At 48.9% G+C, this 20,364-nt stretch overlaps 7 protein-coding genes across 7 annotated transcripts; 2 read left to right on the top strand and 5 right to left on the bottom strand.

The window, feature by feature from the left end:
• Nucleotides 1–3,963: 3,963 nt before the first annotated feature.
• KY384_006467 (uncharacterized protein) lies at nt 3,964–5,319 on the bottom strand (the record flags this gene model as incomplete). Its single annotated transcript, XM_044814962.1, has 1 exon — nt 3,964–5,319. One exon carries the CDS (start codon nt 5,317–5,319, stop codon nt 3,964–3,966), a length of 1,356 nt encoding a protein of 451 aa, XP_044668062.1.
• A 3,132-nt stretch (nt 5,320–8,451) lies between these two features.
• Nucleotides 8,452–9,698, top strand: KY384_006466 (uncharacterized protein; the record flags this gene model as incomplete). Its single annotated transcript, XM_044814961.1, has 2 exons — nt 8,452–9,050; nt 9,215–9,698. 2 exons carry the CDS (start codon nt 8,452–8,454, stop codon nt 9,696–9,698), a joined length of 1,083 nt encoding a protein of 360 aa, XP_044668061.1.
• A 209-nt stretch (nt 9,699–9,907) lies between these two features.
• KY384_006465 (uncharacterized protein) lies at nt 9,908–12,916 on the bottom strand (the record flags this gene model as incomplete). The annotated part of the gene is made up of 2 exons (XM_044814960.1): nt 9,908–10,023; nt 10,099–12,916. The coding sequence occupies 2 exons, from the start codon at nt 12,914–12,916 to the stop codon at nt 9,908–9,910; spliced, it is 2,934 nt and encodes a 977-aa protein (XP_044668060.1).
• A 513-nt stretch (nt 12,917–13,429) lies between these two features.
• KY384_006464 (uncharacterized protein) lies at nt 13,430–14,532 on the top strand (the record flags this gene model as incomplete). The annotated part of the gene is made up of 2 exons (XM_044814959.1): nt 13,430–13,483; nt 13,720–14,532. 2 exons carry the CDS (start codon nt 13,430–13,432, stop codon nt 14,530–14,532), a joined length of 867 nt encoding a protein of 288 aa, XP_044668059.1.
• A 783-nt stretch (nt 14,533–15,315) lies between these two features.
• Nucleotides 15,316–16,065, bottom strand: KY384_006463 (uncharacterized protein; the record flags this gene model as incomplete). Its single annotated transcript, XM_044814958.1, has 1 exon — nt 15,316–16,065. The coding sequence occupies one exon, from the start codon at nt 16,063–16,065 to the stop codon at nt 15,316–15,318; it is 750 nt and encodes a 249-aa protein (XP_044668058.1).
• A 445-nt stretch (nt 16,066–16,510) lies between these two features.
• On the bottom strand, nt 16,511–17,310 carry KY384_006462 (uncharacterized protein; the record flags this gene model as incomplete). Its single annotated transcript, XM_044814957.1, has 2 exons — nt 16,511–16,624; nt 16,717–17,310. 2 exons carry the CDS (start codon nt 17,308–17,310, stop codon nt 16,511–16,513), a joined length of 708 nt encoding a protein of 235 aa, XP_044668057.1.
• A 736-nt stretch (nt 17,311–18,046) lies between these two features.
• KY384_006461 (uncharacterized protein) lies at nt 18,047–18,706 on the bottom strand (the record flags this gene model as incomplete). The annotated part of the gene is made up of 2 exons (XM_044814956.1): nt 18,047–18,160; nt 18,278–18,706. 2 exons carry the CDS (start codon nt 18,704–18,706, stop codon nt 18,047–18,049), a joined length of 543 nt encoding a protein of 180 aa, XP_044668056.1.
• Nucleotides 18,707–20,364: the final 1,658 nt, after the last annotated feature.

Here is a 20,364-nt window from a genome sequence, read left to right as displayed (position 1 = left end):
TTGAGGAGCACGCGAGGATCTGGGTTGAGGACTGGGGCTTTTAGATGAGATTTTCTTTATATACTCATGTTTAATAATCAGCTCCGAGGTATATGAAGTCGCCCTGGCAATCCGAGACGCACGAATTGCACAGGAAGCGGTTGCTGGTGGTTCTCCAGGTCCATTTTGTAGTACTTCATCAAATAGCGAGCAGCGGGCAGGACAAACGACGAGCGACTAACGAACGCACGACAGGGGTTCTGCTCAATTAGTTCCCATTCCATCTCCGCAGGATTGGCCTCTAGTGGGTTCCTTCTCCCCTAGCGAGCTCCTTGACTAGACATGGTAAAGCTCCCAGCCTACAAGCTCTTCCGGTAAAAGACTCGGATAGCAGGTGGGAGCTTAAAAACGACTCGAATGGCAATCATTCCCTCCCGGCCGCAAACGCGTAATTCAACAAGGGGCGCATTTAGCCATATTAAATACTGGTAAATTTCGCCTTCAATCGAGCTCTACATTATCTATGGGCCACCAGGGGCTAGGATTGCCCCTCAAGCGCTGCAAAAAACTAAAAGCTTTGTGAACAAATTTGCTTGCAAAGCTTTGTAGTCGTTCAGTTGTTTCCCTACTTTTGTTGCTATCAAAAGTCTATTGCATTAGGCTGAGAAGACATCTCAAGCCTTCATAGTATCGCAATTTCTTTGAAATTTTCAGAAATCTCCTGAGTCTTGGCGTAAAGTTGTGCCAGCGATACTTGTAAGTAATTATGAAAGCTGCCTAATTTCAGTAGGAAACCCTAATAATTTTGGCAGCCAATAGAACCCTTGTTAAATTACGTTCGCACGCTGCGGAAGGGAATGATTGCTATTTGAGTCGTTTTTAAGCTCCCACCTGCTATCCGAGTCTTTTACCGAAGCTCTTCTCGTGGACGCCGGCTAGCCGTGGTAGCAGACTCTACCAGTCTCCCTTGGCTTACATGACGCTGGCCTCGAATGGTCGCGGAACACAACAGTATGCAGTAGCCGACCTGCCAACTTTGGCCAGCGACGAGGACCAAGTAACACAGTTTGGTACATATTTCGCAGACGCGAATTTACGCCTGGCTGTTTTATGGGTGCCTCAACCAAAAGCGCATCCGGTTGAAAGTAAACGCTAAGCAATTTTTGACACCCTTGGAGACGGCAGGCACAAGATGAAGCCATATTGGTAACAGGTGTAAGGGACAAAGAAGCCTAGCTCTATGGCCTTTCCTATTAATGCATTTAAAGATAAGGCGTGGGATAGATAAAAGCTTTTGAGCAACGTCCTTGACGAATTAATATTAGAATTGCAAAGGCTTTCTATTATATAAAATCTAAATCTTAAGGTATCTCTTGAAAATGATTATAGGACAAAATCTTTCTTATTAAGAACTAATTTCTTTTCTTAATTTTTCCTCCTATATCCTAAAAAATCCAAAGTATCTCTTGAAAACAATTGTAATGAAAATAGCCTCTTATAAAAGTTTTGCAGCTTTTCAACCCCCTTTCAAATATGCCTTCGATGAAGCTAAAACCATCTTGCTAGGTAACAATGGGTTGCAGAAGGCTTCTCTAGGATGATCAGTCGTTTAATGTTTATCGACTTTTAATGAAATAAGACACTAGGATAAGAACAGGTTACTTTGAAATGTGGTAAGCATAGGCACATCTCAAACATTCGCAGCCTCGCGAATGATGATAGGGATAGCAATGCTTACAGCAGCATAACGTTGCTATGATCGAATCTAAACCGGCGCTGCTACGCCGTGTGTTGACTTGACTTGCCCTTGAAAGACAGGCAGCTCCAGTGTTCAAGCTTTGCATCTGCCTTGGCTGCCCTCCCAAGCTCTTTTAACAAAGCCGTAGTGCCTTCTCTGCTTAGTATACAGGTATATCGCGGTAGCATACTCTTTTTGCAATCTGCATCTGATATCGAAGAGTTTTTCAAAGTCTAGTTGAGACGCGCCAAAGTCCCTCTGTGTTGTAGAGAGTGTAACATTGGACTAGAGGTTAAATAATGTAGTCAAACATACATTGATACAGAATAACATAGGACTTAGCCTCGCCGACGTAACAAGGGAATGAACCTTGTGCCGCCAAAGAAATCGAATATTTTGCTATTGAAATCTACAATGTCTATATACTTGAGATCAATAGCGCCATCAAGATATGTCGTAGATGGCACGCATCTCAATCTTTGGCAAAACAAAAGGCTGTTCGCGTTAGGCCATCCGCCCCTCACGGGCGACGGCGCTCCACCCTCAGTGTCTGCCAAACCGAATGTCCCAGCCCTCGTAGTTGAAGTCGCCTGCAGTGAGTCACCCATGTGCGAGTAAATCCTCATTCTCATCTAGGTCCAGATGATAATCGTCGCTACTTTCGTTTCGATCTCCAGAAGATAACCTTTACGAATCTGGCTCGTTGGAATCAAGCCCATAGCCTTGCTCTTCTATATCGTTATCACCTGGCAAAGATACAAGGGTGTTGTATGGCATGGTGGGTTTCTTTGGTATCATTGATTTGCGTTGCCCCCATACTCGGCCGGACTTCCATTGTCCAGACTTGAACAACTCGCCCTTCGGTTTCGATCGGGTCTTCTATATCATTTGAGTAGGCACACTCGCCTCGTTTTGACTCGTTGTGAGGTAATCCTCCAGGCTAAAGACTTTTATTTTGTCAGATTAGGCGAGGGATCATTGATTTCGACGGCCAAATCACCCACAGCTAGCCCTATTGGCATCTGAACGTCCAGCCATGGATGGGATCCTTGTGTTTCTCTGAGCATGACGATATAGACACGCTGAGATCATTCACTAGCCCAACAACAATCTCAGCATGTCGTGCTCTGATAGCTAACGGAATTCCTCTATCTGTATCCACATCCTTCAGAAGCAATCACTCAACCTCACGAAATGCCCAGGGTTTGCGACTGGAATTGTCGGTTTGTGCGGGAGAAGTCGTTCAAACTTCGATCTTAGCACGCCGTAAGGACAACTGAAACAACTGAAGTTCAGAGAATTCTAATCGCCGCTTGAATAAAGCCATGGCGGAGAAAGCCAACATGGAGTCAATGTCGCCGCCTCCTTTTGTGTTGTCGACGCGCGTTACCCCGAAAGGATTGAGCCCGCTCACGAACAAAACCCCAGTAATTATGAGGATTGTAGATATAGATGATTCGTTGTATGTCTGATGTCATTTTATAGTCACGATGATCGTCTTGAAACATTTGGACAACGGTTGAAGACGATTACGATACTGGAACATAATGAGGGTTTTCACATTCTGAGCAGTATACCAGGTACGCAGGTCATCATCGCAGGCAAAGCCAATAAAATCTCTCTCGGTGAAATTGACTACGTTCCCATTGCGTTTCACGTTGAAACAATTCGCGCCCATATCGTACCAAAGGTCACGAATTATGTGGGTAGCGTCTAGTCGTCTCTTCTTTGTAACCCATTCAAACGTTTTCGTTCTTCACTGGAGAGTCTTCGAAATGGCCATTGGGTTGACGTGCTGGACGGCGCGGTATGCCTAGATATCCTGATTCTGCACGATGCAATCTTGCAAGAATGGCGGAACGCTCCTTGATCAGTCGTCAATGTTAATGAGTCGGTCGTCCACAGAGGAACTAGACGTATCTTGCGTCTGTGCCAGCATACAGTTCTGCTCCATTGTAACATTTCAGACCACCAAGCATCACCCACTGTGCTGTTGCTCCCTATTAAACAGCATCTCCGAGATCGTAAGCTCCATCATGAAATTTTCTGGACCCAGCTTTTACGCTGAGATAAATCTTAGTCGGGCGGAGAGGTGATGGATATCAGTTGTCCGAGGTGAGAGCTGAGATGGAAAGGATTTAGAACACTAGCGTATTGAGATTGAGGGGTGGACGTGAAGGAACGTCAGATAGTCAACGAGAAAAGCGGCCGAACAACCCCCTGGGTACAGGAATGAATTGTAGATCTCAATTAAGACCTTTCTCTGCATGACCTCCAGCTTCGAGAAGAAGTTTGACCAAAGAATTCAGGCCATGTTTAGAGGCGTACGTCAGAGGAGATTTGTTGCCAGAACTTCGCTTATTGATATCTGCTCCGGAGTCTAGCAGGAGCTTGACCATCTGGAGATCCTCCCGCTTCACTGCCTCATAAAGAGCTGAGTTGTGCGAGTAGGGTGTGAAGTTTACATCCGCCCCGTGCTCGATCAAAAGCTTTGTTAAGGGCAGGTTGTTTTTCTCTGCAGCTCTGTAAAATGCACTACAGCCCCCAGGCGGCCAGCAGTTAGCTTTAGCGCCGTAGCGCAGAAGCATTTGCGCCAGTAGAATATTTCCGTCCTTTGCAGCGCGGTACAAACTTGTGCTGCCTCCTGGAGGGCTTTTCTCAAGATCTGGATGCTGATCTAACAGCATTTTCACGATTTCAAGCTTTCCAATGACCACTGCGCGATAGAGGCAGGGATCGCTTCCTGAAGGATGGGCCGTGTCAACTTTGGCACCGTAAAGCAGAAGCATCCTGACGATGTCTACGTTCTTTGCTTTGACTGCGGCCCACAAAGCTGTCTCAGCGGCTGGCGCCGTCACTTCGAGGTCGGCTCCTCGCTCTAGGAGCAGTCGGACGAGCTCAATATTCTCTTTTTTCACAGCTCGGACAATTGAAGGTGTTGAGCAGCTTGGTCGGTAATTTGGATCAGCCCCATGAGATAGAAGCAGCTTGATCGTTGACAAGTCTCCTTTTTTGATACTTTCATACAAAGCTTCGCCAAGTTTGTTGCGGTCGTTGGATATGGCGGCGGGAAGAGCTGAGGCTTCAGGCACTTCGGTTTGCAGAGCAATTGATATCCCGCGTGGCAGGAAGAAGCCCTCATTCCATTCATCCACGACTTGACTCAGATGTGCGTCGGCGACATCGGGCGTTTCTCCCTGTTGGTTGGGCTGGACGCGGGTGCTAATTGTGCCACTTTTCTCATATCTAGCTTGAACATGTGTCTCCTCCCTACGATCAGGTAGCAAATGGCTGAGGAAAGCCTTCCAATCGTCTGTATCGAGACGACCCCTACCCTTCTGTAATTGCGGGGGCAGAGGGAGGTCTTCTTTACGAGTTCCACGCACAACGAGGATACTGGCAGTCGTCAATCTGCAATTCGGGCGTCTCGTAGGTGGATGCATTGCAAAGTATGGACTTCCCGACACAAAGCTCGTAGGGGAAGAGGTATTAGGGGATGGCCCAGGGAGGGAGGTTTGCGAAACTTGGCTAGCATTGTCCAGGGTTGGACGAGGTTGAGGATGCGGATCGCTTTCAGTATATGCAGGAGGAGGAGCGTCCATTGTCCTTGTTTCTAAAAAGTCAATTGAGTAGATGATAAATGCAATGAAAGAACAATCGCCATCAGAACCATTTAAACGTACTTGGTGCCTGTAGAATTGCTGCTGCCTTGAAGAGAGCGGAATGCAGACAATTCAATACATGGAACTAGCAGCTAGATCGCGATCATTCTGGGCTCTCAGAGCCATGCGAGCGTCTGGACCGTTCGATTGACCCAGGCAGCAATATAAAGCAGAATGATTCTGGCGCCGCGGAAGTATCCTGAGCCCCCGTAGAAAGCCCTAAAGCTAGTGCACTTCAGCTTCGCGTGGCCACACTCCGACTACCCGACCCTCGTACGGTACGGGCACACAGAAACCAAAAGCAGAACCGTGGTCATGGTAGCTGTCAATCGGCCCCAAAAGAGTAACATGTCTAATATTATCACCACGTACAGCGTGTCTAACATGTGGTATTCGTCAGCTTCGTTGTACTTCCCGTTGGGTTCATGGCAGCTACGCAGCCGTGGAAAACGAAGCTTTCCATTGCAGACAGTGTAGACGCAAGGTAGGGACCTTTTAGACTGCTCTCAAATTGATCTGGAGGCTTCCACTGGGTGGACATCTTCAATTGGGTTAGCATGATAGACATTACATATGCGATCGGGCGGGTGTACTAGTCGGCTCCACACCCGACCCCACAAATAGGTCAGATTGAGCTTCATTTCAAGGTGCAATGCAGACCCAAGAGATGACATCAGGCTGCACAGGATGCCTTGATTGAGACATCTCTAATGTGGTCGCAGGTCTATCTTGCCGAGCAAGTCACTGGCATTTATGGACTTGTAGTTATCTTTTTGAGCAACGAACAGTCTCCGTGGTAAAGTCTCGATCATCGTAGTCAAATTCTGGCGCTTGAGGTGATCGAAATTACACGAAGAAAGCGCATGCCATCGCAACCAATGCAAAGAGAGGATTTAGGGGAAAGGAATGGACAACTGCAGTGTATGCTTACATATGGGCTGTGCAAAATACTTGTGATTTTGAATGCATTGGGATCCAGCCTCAGCCCCTGTTGCCATTGCCGGCTGAATCTCCACTGATCAAATCAGTCGCCACAACCCCTGCTAGTCATCCAATATCCTGCACAGATATAATTCTGGTCACAAACCCCCTGATTCCAGGCCATAGAACTTGTTCAGCCTCAAAATCTCCTAAGCAGCCCGTTTATACTAGCATGGCAGTGGCCGTAAGAGGATACGACGAGAGCCTTTCAACTCCCTAAAAGCTTGTTATATTTGCAATTGATGGGTCGTTGAGCGGGCTAGTGGTTATTGATAATCCAACGATCTTCTTCGGGCCAACTCGTGCGCGGCCGTCCATCTGATGTAAATCGAAGCAGGTCCGGAGGAGATGCTCCGCTGCAACGGCAAGATCCTCCGTCCTGAACAAATCATCCGCTTGGATATCCGTTATCGAGAGCCTGACCAGACAAGGGGTGATTTGGGGTAATGTAAAGGGCATCGCTCCTGGTGTTTGATCCTTTGGTCGATCTTGAAAGTGCCATCGTAAATAATGACCTTCATAACCCCAGAGGTTTCGTAGCTGGGGAATGATTGCCTGACATTGGGCATAGGTCGCCAATAAATATGGGCTAGTCGGCGTAAAGCACGTGTACTCGGAGGCTAGGTCTGTAGGCAATGCAAGTGTGGAGGCGGCGAACAGTAACGTGGTCCAAAACATTCTTTTTGTTTCTTATCTCGTAATTGCGTGAAGCTGGGACTAGCACTGACCCAACTATATTGAATGTCGAGCGCACAAGCCTCTAGTCTAGGAAAGAAGTAGCGGCAATCGCATGACAGGATTCGCATCGAAGGATCAAACTGCACATAAAAAGCTGCAAGGGGCATGTCTGACTTAGAGTTGCAAAGAATGATCTACTTAAGGCTGCAAACATGCGCCGTATTGTCCTTACGTGGTAGATGGTTCGTCGAAGAGATTTTGAGGTTGAAATATCGGAGTCGCGTCCATTAAACCTGTTTCGGACGCGATGTGCCATTGACGCTGATTCAATTGACACTGTAAAGGAGCGAAAGGTGATATTCCCTCTCATGGGTTTAACCATGGCCGTCTGCACCAGATTTCCCTCGTGCTTCATGGTCGAAAGCCAGGCGAAGTGTCTTGAATAATCCTCTGAGACGGACGCCAATAGCAAAAATAGACAGAGTATGGCTCTTCCCAAGCCATGGCTCAATGGAACAGGCAGGTCGCGGTAAGGTGTTACGGCTTTTTTGGGCCATTGAAAGGACACCAGGTCAGCCTATCATAGCGGAAGGGATGCGACGATCCTCAGCTTGACAAGGGGGAGTTCTCGGCGCCAAGAGTGAGAAGGCGACGAAATGAGTGCTCTCTATCAGAATAGCAAGCGATAATAGAGTGTCGAAGCTCCATTTGAGTCAATCAGAAGACAATCGTGCTTGACGCCACAACTTAAACAGAAGAAAATGGGCCCCCAAAGCGGCTACGGCTGTCTCCAGGGTGTCTCCAAACTAACCCTTTTTCTAGTTTATGTAACAATGCTGCAACCGAGGAGTCTCGCTGGGGTCGGATAGCTAAAAGAGACTGATGTACACAACATACCCCGCTCGACCTCTAGATCCCCATCCCTTTCCGATTCCTTACTCTAGTAGCAATGCGTACGATCCTCATCAGTAATTGATAGAAGAATGTCTTTGCCTTCACCTGTCTCGATCAATGGAACGGTCTCATACGCAGAACGATCACTCAGCCAGAAGGCCGATAGCTCGATCCTTCATAGATCACTCCACCAAATCCCAAGGCGGGTTGTTGCAGCCAAGGGAAGCTGGTTGACCCTCGAAGATGGAAGACGTATACTCGATGCTACTGGAGGTGCTGCTGTGGCCTGCATTGGGCACGGAGATAGCAGGGTTGCTGATGCAATTGCCCAGCAGATGAGTCAAATAAGCTATTGCCACTCATTCTTCTTCAGCACCTCGAGCTCAGAAGATCTCGCACAGGAGCTGGTTGGCTCAACTGGGGGAGCGATGAAGAAGGCTTTGTTTCTGAGTTCCGGTTAGCAGCCATCTATTCAAGAACTGAAATGAAATATCTGACAGACCCGCAGGATCAGAGGCTATGGAAGCAGCTCTGAAGCTAGCTCGCCAATACTTCCTTGAGCTCGATCCTCCGCAGCCCGATCGCGTCCACTTCATTGCTAGAGAAGCCTCATATCATGGGAACACACTCGGTGCTCTCGCAGTGAGCGGTCACCAGGGGCGCCGAGAGAAATACGAACCTCTTCTATCGAAAAACACATCCCACGTCTCGGCTGTGTATGAGTACAGAGGACGGGATTTCGCCACAGAAACAAGTCAAGATTATGTTGCAAGACTCGTCTCAGAGCTTGATGAAGAAATTACGCGCGTTGGACCTCACAAGGTATGTGCATTCGTCGCGGAGCCCGTGGTCGGCGCCGCAATGGCATGTACAGTGGCACCATCGGGTTATTTCGCGGCTGTGAAAAGTGTCTGTGAAAAACATGGCGCACTTCTCATCTTAGATGAAGTCATGTGCGGCATTGGAAGGACTGGGCATATGCATGCCTGGCAGAGTCCTGACGTCAACGTCACTCCTGATCTACAGACCATGGGCAAGGGCTTAGGAGGTGGTTTCATTCCTATATCTGCTTTGCTTGTGGGAGAAAAGGTCAATGATGCACTTTTTACAGGAACAGGGTACGTCAGCTTCTCCCCTCCATTTGCTCTATTTTTACCAGCATCTTGTCTTCCATCCATATTCTTTCCAATTCAGTATTCCCCGCAGTCTTCTACTTTCTCCACAGCGTGATTCCTAGAAGGATATGGAAGGACTTAGACGGTAGGCTAACACGAGTTCATAGATCCTTTACTCACGGCCAGACGTACCAGGGCCACGCGCTAGCTTGTGCTGGAGCTCTTGCTGTCCAAAAAATAATAAAACAGGACAATCTCTTGTCCAATGTACGAATGATGGGCGAAAAACTCTTCAACGACCTAGGAAAAGCCCTGGAAAACCATCCTCACGTTGGCGATATCCGCGGCTGCGGTCTCTTTTTGGGGCTCGAGATCGTCGAGGATAAAGTGACAAAGCAACCGTTTCCGTCTTCGTTGACCATTGCAGAGCGCATCAGTGAATTGGCTTTGGACTTCGATCCTGATTTTGGTATCACTGTTTACCCCGGAACTGGAACAGTCAACGGTCTCACAGGCGACCATGTCATACTCGCCCCGCCATACAACATCACTCAAGAGGATGTCGATTTAATCGTCCGAACGACAGCAGCGACTGTCGATGCTGTCACCAAAGAGTTCTCTTGTGCTCCTCGTCACCATGCAAACCCTTGAGATTTTGTCATTTCATTGCTGGGCCGTTAATTGGACTTGCTGACGCTTATGATATGCGGAGCGGCTTGCACGACGGGAAGTCCGTGCGGAAGACAAAATTAGCATGCAAGTATTCTATTTAGCAATCACCTGAGTAGAGTGCATCGGATCCCAGAGAATCCTTCCATGACCCGAGACGCCGTCGCCTGACCTCAACATGCCATCAAAACTCAAGGGTGATCGGGTAGTGGCTGCCCGGGGCCACAATGTTGCCCATTCTGGTCCAAGCGGCGCTGGATCTCGGGCAACGAATCCTCAGCCATTCTGAATAGTAGCTGTAGCATCTCTATGCAAATCGTCAGTCCTGACACGCTGATTTAGGAAAAAGAGAGGGGTAAAGGAGGGGGTGGGGGCAACTCACGTTCCAGAAAGCCAGGACTTCCATCCGATGTACCAACGTATGCTTGGGTCTGCTGCTTCATTGCTTCGAGATATCCTTCGAGCTGTGTCTTAGGGTTTGCGGAATGCCCGCTCGCTGGTTCCCCATTCGTTTCTACGTCGTTCATGAGCTCTTCCGTCATGTTGGAAGATTCTGTCTCGGAATTCGATCGATCGATCGATCCTTCTGACTGTGTGGCAAGCTGCTGCTTCATGTTCTCGAACGGTTGCACCTGCCTGAGTGGACCATTGCACTTTTCCGCATGCGGCAAATGCAACTCGGACGTTTGCTGAGCATCTTGTCCGGGACAGGAGATTGGATTCAGCGCAGCTTGCGGGTCTGACTGCTTTCGTCGAAATGCCTGAGCTCCTACTGTCGCTTGTTGTCGGGACTTGCTCTCCTGGGCCCTTGTTCCAGTCTCGGAGACGAAGCCTCCGTCAATTCTACTCTCATTCACGGTGGGTGGTGGCTTTCCGTGCGAGGCTTTCAGCTGTTCTAGCTCTCGTCCCTTGGTAATCTGTTGGTGGGTCGGGTATATCACAGCTGCCGATTGAACTAACGGAACATGGCTATCCGATTGTTTTAATACTCTTTCATGGTCGAGCGAAGGCCTAAAGAGCCTATGCTCGGGTTGGTGTTGTCTTAAGGGCGCATTTACGACTGGTTTGTGATTTAGCCCAGAGTCCTTGCCTATAAGCCCTTGTCCCGCATTGAGACCGTTCGGTCTGTGAATATTGTTTTGCTCTGGATAGCTCTGGTTAGCTGGACGTGCTGGGTTTACTCTTTGATCCGAATGACTGTTACTAGGGGCTTTTTGCGGTGATAATTGAGCGACGTGGTTCTGGTGCTGGGTATTGCTTGGTCCCCCGATGACAGGCGGTCGCATCTGCTGCGGCTGAGCCAGCTTCCTCTGTTGTTGACTGCTGTGTGGTACACCCACAAGATGAGGCTGCTTCTGCTGTGAGTGATCCATATTGCCTTGGTGCTGGCTAGGAGGCCGTGTAACATTCGCCTTTGGCTGCATAAGCTGGGGAGGTGCTGCTTTAGCATTTTTTTGGGCCATCTGTGGTGTTCTTGAAGCCGGCTGCGGCTGCTTTCGCGCTTGGTGCACCATACCACCTTGATGTGGGACATTGTGTCGTGCAGTCCCGGCGGGAATTTGGGATTCCTGCTGATGATGTTGAGGCTGCTGCTTGCCTTCCGTTGATGGAAGGCTGTTCGGCGCCTGTCTTTGCATACCTGAAATAGCAGGCCTGCCATTGACGCTTCCCAAGTGCCCGCTCTGAGGATGCGAGCTGAAAGGTGTGTGCGTCTGCCGCAAAGGTTCAGCGTCCTTGTTTGCTTTGGATTCCGTCGCGAGATCGCTTCTCGCAACTCCGTTCTCGACCTTCAGCGAAGCCTTCTTCGCAGCGCCGTCAATCCCTTCTACCGCTTCCTCGGCCATTTTGAAGTCAGCCTTGAGCTTGAAACCCCCTACTTGCCTTTGAATCCTCATGGCGATTGACTGCTCGGCTTCGCCAACGTGATTCTCTAGGCTTTTTGTGCTTGCTTCGGCTTTCTGCACGACATTGGTATGGCCTATATCTTTGATTATCCTGTCGACAGTGTTTTCTCCACCTCGAAACGAATCTCTCGAGGTATTACCTTTCAAAGACACGGCTTCTTCCACCGAGCCAGCAATGGCCTTGGCTCGCCCTCCTACCATCGCAGCCCCCATTTTAACCGCAGTCTCAGCTTCTTTGAGACCATGGTGGGTCTTTTGACCAGCGACTTCTCCCAGACTGCCTTCAACCTTTCTGAGAGATTGATCGAGATCTTCTTCTACGGCCCTTTCTGCCGCTTGAAAGCCTTGCCCAAAGCGTTTGACGTCGCTCTCTAGAGTGTTGATTAAAGTTTCTTCTTCCTGATTGATGTTTGATGAAGCCTGCGCAAGTTTCGTTACATTCTCAATATCTTCCTTGCCTCTGATAAAAGCTTGTTTCGCTTCCTGTTCGACATGATCAAGTCTCTCTCCAGCATGGTCACTGGTGACTTCTCCAGCCAAGGCTCTTATTCCTTGATGAATAGTCCCTGATGCCTGATTCATATCACGGTCTAATCTCGCTATACTAGAAGGAATTCGGGCATCATTTTTCGAGGCGCCGGCTGACTGTTTCTCCGCTTTTTCCGAAAGCCAATGATGCTCCTCTACTGAAGCAGATTCGTGACGTTGAGAGCTATCGTTCTGTGATGAGAGTGATCGTCGTCTATGGTGAGAGAGAGATAAGTCATCACCTTGCAACGCTCTGTCTGCTTCTTCAAGTATCTTGAGAGTCCGTTCTTCATACTCTCTATCCTGTTTGTTTTCAAGCTTCTGGTGATCCGAAACACTATGGAAGATATCAGAGAGCCTAGAGTCCTTGTTGCGTTTTGCTGCTTCCGTCGTGGAGGTTGACAAAAGAGGTAGGTTTTCTTCATCCGAGTTGAGGTAGTCTTCATGATTGGGCATTTTGATATGTCCAGTTCTTTGGTTATGCTCAATCTCGCTCTCACTTCTTTCTGACCAGGCTCTCTTGATTATTGACTCGCGTTCTTGGGCAGAGGACGGTGCTGGCTCCCTCTGATCTGGCTCTTCCTCCCGAGAGACGAGAGACGCAAGCATGGCCCAGCGAGCTCGTGCTTCGGCGGTCGGCTTGGGAGATTCATATCGCTCCGGTTGAGCGTTGGTCCTGTGGTGCGTACCGTTTATCTCCGTGTCTGCTTTAGATTGCGCAGGCTCAATCTCTGCAACCGCCCCAGACCTGGGTTCTGATGCGCTCATATCGGTTGAGTTACGCGATCTTGCCGATGAGTGGTTTTTCCCTGTTATCACTTGCTCACTGGTGTGAATCATGCGTTCTTGAGATGTTGTTTGGTTTGAGGAATATGAATCGACTTGTTCCAAATCATTGAAGGAACTTCTGTCATCCATTGTGTACGGCTCTCTACTTCGCGACTCTACTAGAGCATGCTGGTCCATCTGAGCGGCCTGAACGCTTAAAGTTCTACAAGGTAATATTTAGAAGCATCCCGCCTTTCACCTTAACAAGCTAATACGTCTCTCTGGTGCCACTGGAAATACCTTGTCACCAAATTTAGTAACCAAGCGGCGGTAGGTCCAGAACCTCGGCTTTTACAGTCATCAACGGGGCAAATCCAATTCTGTCGCTTGTAAGTGAGACGCCACAGACCAAAGGCGTCGTCTAAAGCTTAAGCATCAAGCATCAAGCATCAAGCATCAAGTGTGAAGTATGAAGTCGCGATGAGTAAGCGCTTTGCTTACTCCGTTGCTAAAATGCAGCCCCGTTTCGCCGCCGGCCGCCCCGCACTTGTCAGCCCTGTACATAACGTATGCAACCCGTGAGGAACTATCAGCAGCCACCTTCTAAATGATCCTTTCCGCCTATGGCGTCTGAGAATAGTCATGTCAGCTCTAACTTAGAGCTGAGGGGCTTGAGTAGTCCAGAGCATGAGGTCTTTACGCCATTTCCTCGGCTCCATGCCCATGTCGCATGCATTCTTGATGATATAATAAGTGAACGTCTTCCTCAGTGAGGATCTACTCTTCAGCTTAAAGGCATCAAGATTTTCACCACGGCTTCTCCAGACCACCTATCTCCACCTCACGAACGACCGCAATCCCATCGCCGATCAAATTCTAGAAACTCCTTAGCACTTCACTTAGTACTCAATTCCCAACTGAACAAGAGAATGTCTCAATACGGTAACCAGCAGTCCTACGGCCAGCCCCAGGAGTCTTTTGCTCCTCAAGATCAATCCTACGGTGGCCAAGCCGATCAAGCTCAGGATCCCTCCCAGTACGGTCAATATGATCAACAAGACCAATCCCAATACGGCCAACAAGACCCCAGTCAGAATCAGGGGGACGAATACCAGCAAGATGGGGCTCAAGATCCTTACCAACAAGATGGCCAAGGCGATAGCCAGCAATATCAACAGCACAATCAAGGTCAACTAAACCAGCCCAATGGCTCCCAACCCCAATCCAACGGGTATGGTAACGGGCAATCCCCTCAACAAACCCGCAAACAGCCTTCTCAGAACCAGCAATTCAACCAGGGCGCCGGTGCCGAAGGCCAGGGCCATGTCCAGCAGCGCAACAATCAGGTGCAACCCTCAAAGCAAAAGCCCGGCCAACAGCAACCCCAGGGTCAGCAAAAGCCAGCATCATATGGCACTGGCCGCAACTATCACCCCACTCACCACAATGCGCTCTATCATATGTCTCAGACAGCGAACAATGGCTTCACAAAAGACCACATGGACTCGTTCCTACATCTCGGAACATATGCGCTGGGTGCGCTTGCGAATCAGCATAGTCTTGCCCCTGATGCCATGCATCCTGAGACGGAGGGCCTACAGCAGCAGCGGCATTGACTCCTTCTACTCCAAGCCTGGTGGCCAAGGAAAGAATGGCTGTGGAACGAGAAGGGGGGTTGAATGTGCGGGGTTTGGTTCTGGCTTGGGGAGGCATGATGATGGTGATGCTGTTCATAATTGTGCTTCTGCTTGTGGGCTTGTTATTGTGCAATTTGCTGTTGGTCTGCGCAGTATTGGGTCTGTGGGTATGGCCGTCATCAGGGGGGTTGAGATTGAAGGGTGCGTTCAAGGATAGAAAAGCCGCGTTCTAGAATATGATAATTTTCACAAAGTTCGAATGGCGTCTGCAAAGCGTACCAATACTATCCTCCCTTTTTTGAGTCCATCATCATATGAGAGTGAGAAAGCCAACGCGCGGGTTGGTTTGCATGTCCGCTGCTGACTGAGCCGCCTCGCTTGTATTGGCACCAGCTGGTGCAAGCCACCACCCGCATTTAACAACGTGCTTTAAATTGCTCAGATCTCAAGTCGATGGCTGGTCCGGTACTAAGGCTTGGTTGGCTCTCAAGAACAATTCCGTGTCTTTCGGGTCTACCTGTCGATCTAATATGACTACGCCATGAACGTCACCATTGCCGGGCAACTAGCCAATGCAACGTAGAGTAGGGACCAAGAGTAAAGCAGAGCATTTATGCAACATTCTTACACGATCACGATGCTCAATGACAGATTCAACTCCAGAAATCTCATTGAAGCTATGACACTAGAAATAAGGACGAAATGACATCGCTGGAAGAACGGCAGGGCTTAAGCATCCCTCGCTTCATCTGGCCACACCCTCTACCTACGTTTGACACCTTGCCCGTAGCCCGAACCACCCCGGTTGGAGGCAGGTGAGATCGATGCACGACTTTCCTGACCCTGGCGTTGACCGAGATTGGCTTGAGGACTTCCAAACTTCTGAGATTGGGGAGTGTTGGCCTGAGAAGGTCTATTACTTTGGCCCCTGGGAGTCTGAGGACGCTCCAGAGTTCCATTTCGCTGCTCCTGAGGATTGAAAGTTTGTCCCTGCTGCCTTTGACTGAATGGGTCTTGACTTTGGTTCAATCCATCTTGCTGTGATTGGCTAGAGCCGCCTTGCAGCTGACCGAATTGCCCTTGACTTTGTTGTTCACTGCCGACTAGTTGGTCTGCCGAAGATCCACCGATAGTTTGGTCGTCGAATTGATCATTTGATTGGGAGCTACCTGGTTGCTGATTTGGATTCTGATCAGGGATCACGGTGCCAATGCGAGGATTTGAGAACGCTGGACTTTGATTTGACTGTTGGGGAAATACATTCTGAGCTTGCTGTTGGGCCTGAGGCAAGGGAGCCTGCTGTGCTGGCGGTGGAGCTCCTGGTGCAGTAATTGGAGCTACAGGAGCCGCTGGTGCCGGTGCCGGCGGGGCTGGTGTCGGAGCTGGGGCAGCAACAGCGGGAGGGGCTTGGGCTGGAGGAGGCGGCGGAGGAGGCTGCGGAGGAGGTGCGAAGATGCTTTGAACCACTGGTTGAAGCACTGGTCCGAGAAGGCCAGCTATAAGTCCTGCCATGACAGTTGATGGTGTGCAATCTAGTTGAGCCGTTGATCAAGTATGGTCCAACATTGGCGGGAAACGCCATTTTGTAGCGACTCCGTCAGTCCAAAAGCAAGGCTGACCTTAATCACGGTGGCGTCGGCAGCTGTACATTAGGTGTCAGATGTGGCTGTCGAGACTGTCAGGGTTGCAGATGAGTAAGACCGACATATTATCATGCTGACTGCATGGACTTAAAATAAGCGATGCACCCCAGTCTCGGAGACGCTTCCGTAAGCAAACCTACCTGAGCGATATTTCCATCCATCACAAGCGAGCGAATAGCATCTCCCAAACACTGGTACCAATCGTAATATCCATGAAGGTGACAGGGCTCAATACAGCCCGTACGTTAGGCGACTGGACCTCGCCTATGTTGCAAAGCGGGCGGAATTCGCCTCCTCATCCACGAATATTGCCGTCAAAAGATGTTCTGTAGGAGATCACTCGTTGCCCCGCCAGCTTGATCCGCCAAATTCTGCTTTTGTCCTTCCACTTTCCGATGTAAATAGAAGTGGCCGATGGCAAACGCAAGCTTGAGTATGTATTCAGCGATTGAAATTTCCCAAGATGATCCCTGTTGCAAGGTCAGCTGCGTGCTCTAAGTATCTCCTTGGACCTGCATACCTGAGCGGAGCACAGATTGCTGAAGTCGATTGTTCCATTAAACGCAACTTGTACCGCATTCGCCTGGTTCGCGCACGACCATCCCCAGAGATCATTGTTGTTTCCATGCAAGCTTTTTTCGATTCTGTAAAGGGTTGACACAGCGATCCACGACGTAATATGTACCGCGTATATGCCTAGCGTAATCTTCCAGCTGGCGGAGGACTTTTTCCTGTTCCAACAGTAACGAATCAGAATGATGGTTGTTGTTACGAGCGTGAATCCAGATGCAGCCAGAAGCATAATGGAAGGCCAGACTTTCGTTCCGTGAGTTGGCCATGCACTTTTTCCATCTTTGACCAAGTCTTTGGTGGAATAGTACTTCGCATTAACCCAAACCATTATGCCAAACATCACAGCGTTGAAGATTAGGGTGAAGGTTCCGGTAATGCCCTTGAGAATTCTGAGCCACCTCTTCCACTGCTCGAACCTTTGTCGTCGTAGCCTCTGTGGTCCTGAGCTCTGGGCATCCGGTTGAAAAGCGCCTACATTAGGTGCGTAACCAGTAGAGTTCAGTGGTTCTTGTGGTGCAGGAAAATTATTGTAGGATGTCATTTCCGTATTCAAAGGAGGCCTAGCCCCAAGTGAATCTTGGTTATAATAAGAGGCGGCGGCCATGTTATCCTCGTACTGAAGAATGTCAAACGCAAACGAAAACTTGATGAGAGCAGATCTTGTAGCAGAACGCGAAAGAAAAGAAGATAATGAGAGCTTCAACCAATCTCAAATGATATTTAAAAAGCTGTACAGGAAATAGGACAGACTAGAGTAATGAGCTTACATGGCCCATGACCTTCATTCCGCCTAGTGCTGGATTGAGGCAAAATTGGCAGCCACGCACGCTGCTGCCCTCACTTGTCAGCATTAAGCTCGTAAGCTTACCTTACAGAAAGGAGGTTGAACAAGCTTTACCGGCGAGCTCCTGCAGGCTTAGGCCTGCTAAGTAATCAAGCAATCTACTAGCACATTTGTGCTTACTCCTGTCTAGAGAATTCTTCTGAAATGAAAAAGAATCGTTGCGCTAATGGTATTTCAGCATTCGTTTGAATTTACTTTGCGGCTTAACGCACAAGATTAAAAACCATTCATACGATACAGGATTACGGACAAGGGACAAGCAAGATTACAGAGAAAAGGTCGGCACAATATCAGCTTTGTCCAGGCGCCTTGATTGCTTCACAGCTGCCTTTGAACATTGAAAGGGAGGCTGCCCGGACCGGCGAGGCTGCTTGCGCACACTGAGGCATGATTTGGTCTGGCTGGTTAGCTAAGTGGTATTCGGTACCGACTCTTAAGTCTGCGATACATTTGGTTGAGACTGCGTGTTCCTCATTTGCTGCGTTTTTGGGCGCATAGGATTCGGGGAAATTCGTCCATTGATGGGCGGCGGGCCAGCTGGCCGAGCCTGCGATGATTGAGTAGACCCATTATTTTGGGGTCGAATAGGTCTTCCACGACCTTGCGCAGGATTTCGAGAGGGCGGAGGCTGTTGAGTCATAGACGAAGCTGGATCTTGATTTACATTTGCATTTGGTGCCTGGTGATTCAATTGCTGCGTAACGGGCATCGGTTGATTGAACGTAGCTTGAGGCATCGCGTTACTTGTATGAATGGGTTGTGATTGAGGTCTTCCACCCCCCGGCACTAAGGCAATGTTGTTCTGGGGGAAAGAGCCTGGGACTGGGCTAGGTCCGCCCATCCAGCCCCCATCGTTCTCATCCTGCGTCGTGCTCTGCTGAATTGGCCGTACGTCATTGAGGCTGTTTGAGTGGCCTTCTTCAAAGTCCAGAACAGTATCTTCCCACAACTCATGGTTTGTTTGCAAAGTTGTCAAAATGAAGGCGTTTTGTGAAGATGAGAAACTCTCAAATCCATTTGCATTGTCCCGGCGAAGACACCAGAGTCTTCTAGACAACGATTCGAGCTCTGAAGCTAACGATCTGTCGGCCATGCTTTTGTCTGGAGAGGATACTATTCAGTCTATGAAAACGTCTAAGAAGGACAGAATTACCAAACATACCTAATCTTGCTTGGAAAAACGCCAGTTTTGTGGTCTCATACTGAATGACCAGTCGATGATACGACCTGGAGACTGATTGCGGCGAAGTCCTTCGCCTCACTCCAGGTTCAGACAGAATCTCTCCAATGTGGCCGATCTGATACGAGAGGCCATTCGGAGCCGCTGTTCGACCGTCTTGTGGAAGTTGCATCATATGTTCGGCAGAACTTGATTGGTGTAATTTCGGATTGGGCACATGTTCTAGAGTATGAAGCACATGATTTCCCATTCTTTCAGAAAGTGAAGCATGAGAGCCATCAAGGGCATGTTGTACTGGTGCTGGTGTACCCGCACCAAAGGGCTGACTCTGGCTAAATCCTACCTCATGAGGTGGAATATTAGGATTAGAGGGATAAGTCGATTGGTTCAAATTAGGTGATAAGTATGGCGCATTTGTCGAGGCTTGAGGGTAAAACGAAGCCCCCCGTTCATGGGACTCGGGTTATTGGGAGCAGGTGGGTCGGAAGATTGAACATTGGCATGTGGTCCGCCTTGTCCTCCAGCGATTCGATCTGCCGGAATGTTCTCTGCAATGTAGTTCATAACGACATTTTTGGGATCATGTATGAACTTTCGAAAGCCACGATTTTCTTCCGCCATCTTTACCGAAAGCTAGACTGTAGTAGAGGTCGAAAGCATTCAGATGGGTCGCTGACGCCTTTATAGTGCCTTTTGTTGTAGTGCAGTAAAGGCGCTCGAAGCTAAGTGGGGCTATCCTCACCCTTCATTACTCTTAGTCTGCTCTGCCGCGAAGGACGCCACTGATCCTCACGTAATCGTGCATTTATTCAGATGACCCGCCTAGACTAGGCTTCGGAGCTCAATGAACAGGGGATTTGGAATAAGCCTGGGATTGGTGCTGGTATAGCGGGTTTAGGAACATGGACGTGAGATGTCCGGACCTTAAATTATAAATCGTGATTGGGCGCCTGGAAGATGATTGATATCACTCATGTCACGAGCCCGTTGATCGCTCCACGTGAATTATCCGGCTGAGGTTGCCTTGTAATGCCCGTAATGAAAACATTTCTGAATTCCCGTTGAAGGGCGAAAGTTGAATTCAGCATTTCCATAATCAATGGCAGCTATTTCTGTTTTGCAATAAGGTTTGAGATCCAAGAATGAAGTTGTCCAAAGATCGAGCACGGTCAACCCTCATGTCGTCAACGCCAGGCAGTCTGTAATGTCTAGAAGATCCCACATGCCAAGTGTGCCCTGCTCATGATGAGGATATTTTCAGTACGACCTTTCCATTTTTATCACGTCGAGGTGGCTCCCAGATTCTCCATCCATCTCTGGTGTTCCCCTCATCCTTTACAGACTCTTAAAAGCACATTCGAGGGGACTAAAGCCCACGAGAAAGATACAGCCAAAGCGATATTGCAAGGTCAACAGCAAGTCTAATGTTTTGGGGCCGTACTCATCGTCCTCTTCGTATGGCTGTAGGTCGTAAATATTATTGATGCACAAGCGATTCAGTTTTTGCAATGTCTTTGACCAACATACTTATGATAGACTTTGATTTGCTCCTAGAGAACGTCCCAAGAGAA

The sequence above is a fragment of the Bacidia gigantensis genome (assembly GCF_019456465.1).
Source record: "Bacidia gigantensis strain McMullin 20006 chromosome Unknown contig_249, whole genome shotgun sequence".
NCBI lineage: Eukaryota > Fungi > Ascomycota > Lecanoromycetes > Lecanorales > Ramalinaceae > Bacidia > Bacidia gigantensis.
Note: the sequence above shows the minus strand (reverse complement) of the source record. Positions and strands in the feature narration are given on the sequence as shown.